The sequence below is a fragment of the Phoenix dactylifera genome, chromosome 7, assembly GCF_009389715.1.
Source record: "Phoenix dactylifera cultivar Barhee BC4 chromosome 7, palm_55x_up_171113_PBpolish2nd_filt_p, whole genome shotgun sequence".
Taxonomy (NCBI): Eukaryota; Viridiplantae; Streptophyta; class Magnoliopsida; order Arecales; family Arecaceae; genus Phoenix; species Phoenix dactylifera.
This window is the reverse complement of record NC_052398.1, coordinates 14,316,534-14,322,790: the sequence shown is the minus strand read 5'-3', so window position 1 is coordinate 14,322,790 and position 6,257 is coordinate 14,316,534. Positions and strand designations below refer to the sequence as shown.

General features: G+C 41.0%; 1 protein-coding gene across 1 annotated transcript; it reads right to left on the bottom strand.

Moving 5' to 3' along the window:
* Positions 1-1,610: 1,610 nt before the first annotated feature.
* Positions 1,611-6,140, bottom strand: LOC103710619 (70 kDa peptidyl-prolyl isomerase-like). The gene is made up of 13 exons (XM_008796435.4): positions 5,751-6,140; positions 5,503-5,589; positions 4,055-4,315; positions 3,893-3,967; positions 3,719-3,799; positions 3,424-3,618; positions 3,247-3,336; positions 2,981-3,156; positions 2,767-2,889; positions 2,523-2,669; positions 2,293-2,420; positions 2,086-2,206; positions 1,611-1,962 (listed from the first exon to the last, which is right to left on the bottom strand). Exons 1-13 carry the CDS (start codon positions 5,935-5,937, stop codon positions 1,912-1,914), a joined length of 1,722 nt encoding a protein of 573 aa, XP_008794657.1. The 5' UTR covers positions 5,938-6,140; the 3' UTR covers positions 1,611-1,911.
* Positions 6,141-6,257: the final 117 nt, after the last annotated feature.

Sequence of the window (6,257 nt, the reverse complement as noted above, 5' to 3'; positions counted from 1 at the left end):
CAAGCTTTTTATCAGCAAATTCCAATGAATCCTGAGTGATGAACTTATAAATCTGAGAGGTGTTGCGCATCAGAGCTGCTCCCGTTTCCCACAAATTTCGTTTCTGCCCATGGACCATGCAGAACTGGTGGACTTGAGCAGATCGAATCACAAAAGATAGGGAGGAAATAAGTTCTCGACGAGTTACAGTATTCCACCATCTGTTCACATTCAGAAAATTGACACTCATACACCTGTTGCATGGGGATGTTAATAAGCTTTGACCGAGCTGTGCAATCTTTGAATTGTAACCCAAAGCTACCTAACATGACTCTCGAAAATAACATACCACTCGATTATGCCACCCATCTTATATTTCCCACATAGGTGGGAGTGACTGAGTTAAGAATTAGTGAGGCCAACCTCAATTTTTTGGAATGTGATCTAACAATCTTGAGAGTGCGAATCCCTAGGACCTCATTGCCCTTCTCAAGCACATTATGGAAGTTCCTGCATTCTTTGGGACTAGACAAACCTATGAGCTCGAAGCAAGTCGATACACACCATGCTAGCTTCCTTGATCAGATATTTCCTCAGAGAGGTAAGAGAACTATATTTTCTTTTTTCTCTAATCAAGTTTTCGGATTCCGAACATTTCCCAAACCATCATTTTGGAGCTTGGGAAAAATGACCTTGCAAAGTTCCTGCAATCCTGCTTCAATTTGTTATCCGTCCATGCCAATCATATATAGCAAATTCTCAGTGACTGCTAGCAGTCCAAAGTTAGTGTTTAATCATTGTCCCAAGGATTTTTGTTTAGGAGGGGTGAAGCCTCAAGGAGTAATCACTTCCATCTCGTTTTAAAATCAATAAAAAAAATACTAAAAATTAACTAAAAATAAATAGTTTGCAAATACCAATCTGAAGCATAAAATACTGTTACAAACCCTAGTACAGGATTTTGGGGCTTTGGACAGCCGCCAAGCTGTGCGACTGGAAGAGCCAAAAAATCCAAATCATGAAGCCGAAGAAATCAATAGACGACAAAAAAGGTCTTTTAGTTTTCAAAAAGTAAGGAGATGATCAAACCAAGGCATTGGGATTTTTGTGCAGGTATCTGCGCCACGCCTCACACGACCATACATACGCACATTTGGGCATATAACGTTCTTTACTCCGAATCACAAAAAGGGCAAAAAAATAAAAAGAAAAAAAATGAAAAGACCTCAATAACTCTTGCACACGTCATGTCGCACACATCCCCACATAAGAAAAACAAAACCCTCTTAACAACAAAAACCCCTCTCTCACGGAGCTCCGCCCTCACCTCTCGCATGACACCTCCCATGAACAATTTGTATCTTCCCATATGGGAAACGTATTAAGATACGTGGTCACACTTTCCGAAGCCAGCCAACCGAGGATTCTAGCCTGCAACAACTAAAGATGCTCTCGCTACAAAAAAATAAATGCAGCAGGCAATCACGTAGGCTCTAGCATTTTGATCCTCATCCCAGCTAAATCCAGTCATGCCCGACCTCCCTGGCCTAAAAAATGGGCGGAGACTGATGTTAACCTAGCATCACCACCACCACTTTCGGAGACCAACTAAACTACTAAGCCAGCAACATAAAGCAAAACCACAAGAGAAACAAATATATAAAAAAAAAAAGGTCGCTTGGAAGAAATCATTAAGTGGTCTGTCAATTCGAGAAGCAGCAAGATTACGTTTTGCACTCTCGACCACTAATACTTAGAATGTCGCTAATTTCTAAATATTTTTAGATCACTACTCGGTGCATCAAATATAACAACTTTATAGCAATTTCTCTGAGGCTTCATAATCAAGCAATCTAACTTAAAACTCCAAAAGATGCAGCTTAACCACAAAAAGGAAGCCACTCACAAAACCCGCTCAGCTTCATTATCAGCTCAAGCTGCACTGTCAATGCTCATGCGCTCTGTCTCCGGCTTTGATGCAGCCTTGTACCACCAACCAAAAGTAAAAAACTAAAGTTAGAAATGCAGCTATATGCATTGCCTAATGACGAAGCATCAGAAACAGGCATCAATTATGGATGATTTTCCAAAGTTTGGATCCCTTACATGGGCTTCCATATTCTCTAATTTGCTCATCTTGGCAAACATGTTCCCGTAGAATTTGGCATCTTTCTTGTTATACTCCTTCACCTTCTCCTTCAGAGTTCTGTATTCCAACTTCACATCCCTAAGGCCACAAAGAATCAGAAGACTGTCAAAATTGTCATTTACAAATAAGCAGAGGATGAGGCGGATCCTTGCCGGTGTGCATACCTATTGTCAGGATCAATCTCAAGAGCTTTCTTAATGTCCAGCTCTGCCAAATCCAGATCCGCGAGCTGAATATAAGCTTGGGCCCTTCGGTACAAGGCCTTTACGTTCCTGCTATCAAGCTCCAATACCTGATAATTTTTCCCAACATTCGCATATTCAGAAGATAATAATAAAAGAGAGACGTGCCGTAGCAATTCTCTGATGATAGGTTGCAAATCAATCATCAGTACCTTTGTGCAAAGCTTCTCTGCCTGCTTGTAGTCTTTGAGCTTAAGCTTGCAAGCTGCATCGTTGAGGTTGCATGTAATCTTCAGCACTTTTGACTGCTGCTTTTCCTCGTCGCTAAATGAGCTATCATACTCGATAAACTTGGCACCCTGTATGAAAAAAATTAAAAAATAGAATCAACAAACCGTAACAAGCAGGCTAAAGAAGGGCATACACTTAACAAAAATACCCAAGTACGACAAGTACCTTCTCATATCGCTTGGAAGCTCTTGCATATTTGCCCGCTTTGAAAAGCGCATTTCCTTCTTCTTTCTTCTTACCAGCTGCTTCAATCTTCTCTGCATTGTTCATGTCCCAAGACTCTTTCTCCTGAAAGCAAGAAGTTATTACATTACTCTCCGGAGTATTATTCTCGCACGCTGTCGCAATCGAGCTAGTGGGAACAAGATCAGGCATATACCTTAAGAAAGGATACAAGCTCAACCTCATAAATCACAGTGGAGTTTGGTGGAATCACTGCAAGATCCTGCTTTGATTCAGTGGAAGAGAATGCATACTCAGGTGGAATTGTGATACAAGCGACTTCCCCCTTTTTCATGGTAATCACAGCTCGGTCCAGACCCTCAATGGCTTGTTCTGTGTCCGTAACAATTTGCATGGACTCTTGTCATCATGCGAAAAAGATAAACAAGAAACAAATGCACAGAACAATGAGATAGGCTTTACCTTCATCAGTCTTGAACTCAAATGGTGCTTCATCATCATAACCCTTCTTCACGAACACAGTCCCATCTTGAAGTTTCCCAATCAATTTCACTGCCAACACCAAAATCAAATAAAATTAGAATCCAAATATATGACAAACATATGGACATGGAAGAAATCATTGCACTAAATTATCACCTGTCACAACTGCGCCTTCATTTGGACGTTCATATCCCTCGCCTTCCTTAAGAATTTTCTTAAGGATCTTCTTATCATCCCCTATCTCTGTAACAGTCTTCCAAGAGACTAATTCAAGCTCCACATTAAGGGTGGCATTTGGCGGCACAGCACCCTCATCACCAGAAGCGGGTCTACCCTTCTCACCAAACGCATCTGTCCTCAAGAAAGATTTCAAAACAAAGGTCTTACAAATAAGAACTAATTGAGCATCAGAACAGGAGTGCATTTTGAATTAACAGTGCTACAAACTTACATTGTGGCTTCACAGTAAGGAGCACCTTTTCAGCCTTCTTCATCGTTTTCACAGCTTTAGCCAATGCAGGACAGAAGAACCCTGGCTCCAAAAACATATTCCTGTTAGGTTAAGGTTACTATACTTACAGTTTACTAACAGACTACATGAACAATATCAATGAACGATACCTACCATCTTTGACAGTGAACTCTACTCCCTCAGATTTTGATATTACAGTTCCATCCTCAAGCCGGGCCTCATATTTCGCTACATTCATACAAGGGAGTTGTCAGTTTCAGAAGCAAGGCAGAAGTATAATGGAAATGACAAGAAATTGGGAGCAACAGAATATACCAAGTACTTCATCAAGATCTTTAGGATTCTCCCATTTTTCCCCTTCTTTCAAGATCTTCTTGATAATGCCTCCATCTTTGCATATGTCCTTAACGCTTGACCAGGAGAGCAGTTCAACATCAAATTGGAGAGTGGCATTGGGCGGAATGGTGGGAGGCGAGCCAGATTCACCATAAGCTAACTCAGGAGGGATGGTGAAGATGGCATTCTCACCCTTCTTCATCGTCTTGATACCTTGATCCCATCCCTTTATCACTTGGCCTGCAATAGTAAAAAAGAAACCAAAGATTTTAGGAAGTGAAAGAAAATCCTAAAGCGAAACTAGAACTACAGGTTCCCACAGGAGTACTCAAAAAAGGTAATTGGCTGAAGCCTTTGGCCACGCCAAAAATTTTGGTTTAACAATCAAAAAAAAATAATAATAATAAGACAAGTTTCTATAAGTGCAAGATATGACTCCTACGTAAGTAGATTCTAAAAATTTACAGAACTTTTGCCTCAACGTCCAAATTTTCACTTGCCTAAGCATTTTCAAATCTAGATAATTGCATGCTTTGTTGTTTCCTTACATTGACCATATATCGAAATTCTTAAAAAACACTAACCAGAAATGATAACTTCTTTATTTTATTAAAAAAAGATTTGTACGTCACATTATAATTGTTTTCTCGTGGTTTTGACTTTAGGCAAATAAGATGCAGAATATAGCATACCTAGCTTACGGAAGTCGAGAATCTTACTAATTATACCATGGAAAAAAGACACGTTAACCAAGTCACAACCCTAAATAGCCAAAACTAGACATAAAAATCCAGTTTACAGGAGGCTTAATGGGAAATTTCACCCTCAAAACACAATGGATTATTTGATCAGACAAGATATTGGACAGATACGAGCTTTTTAAATGAATGCACACTGAGAGGTACGTAACAAAATAATGAAAAGAAAACACAGAGTCCATCTAATTTTCTTTTCTACCAATTCGTCAAACCCACGGAGGATTATACTACAAGTCCAGGAACAAAGATCTAGTATTTGTCAACAAGAAAGACAATTACCATCTATTGTTCCTGCCATAAGTTTAAGCCTATATAAAAAAGTTATCGAATCAAAAGATATGCACCCATCCAGATGTAGCTTCCAACTTTCTTAATTTACGTACAGATCTCTGAGAGGATCGTCTTACATGTACATTTATATAATCAACATGATCCATGCCTGCCAAATCTTATAAATAAACCTTACATTCAATTCTCTATTTCAGAAGCATCATCCAATCTATACACACACACACACACACACACACACACACACACACACACACTTCAGTTAAGTAAAAAGAGCACACCAGTTCGAAGTTTAAAGTTTCTGCACGTCTTCACATCACTCCTAAAACCTCAAAGATCAATCAAACAGAAATCAAATCCAATGGAGGAGAGAAATCCCACCTTGTCCAAGCTTAAACTTGAACGGCGTCCCCCGATCACGGCTCGAATCAAACTTTGTCCCATCGAGCAGCGTTCCAGTGTAGTGCACTGCAATCCAAAACCTCACAGATCAATTTTTTTTTTTTCAAAGAAGCTAACAGGAAAACACTAAATAAACAACACCCACATCCCAAAAACCCATGGAAGAACCGGCAGAAGAGTAAGAAAGATAGAAGAGACTTGGATCCAAAACGGCCTTTTGACTATACCTTCGACCTCGTCGCCGACCTCGGGGGTGTCCCAGACCTCGCCCTCCTTGACGAGCTTCTTCTTGAGGCCCTGCTTCCCGATCTCCTTCTCCTCCCCAACTTTGAGGACGGGGCTCTCGTCGGCGAAATCCATGGCGTCCTCGTTCATCATCTCATCGCCCGCCCGGAGATCGAAGTCCTCGTCCATTCCTACACCTCCAAACCTCTACGGATTCCTACGCAGCGAGCAATCAATGGCGAGTGGTGGCGGAGACCGATCGGATCGTATCGGATTGGATTGGGCGAGAAGAGAGTGAGGAGAGGGCAAGGGGTTATAGGGGCGAGAAGACGGTTTCGTGGTCTTCTGGAGAGTTCCAAAGGGCCGAGACCGATACGAAGGGCCCCGATGCTTCTAGAGGGTGCCCCCTTTTTTTTTCTTGTTTTTTTAATACGTGCGGTTAGGGTTTTTATCCCGTTACGGCCGGGCGGGGCTCAAAAGGTGTTTTTTTTTTTTTTTTTGGTAAACCG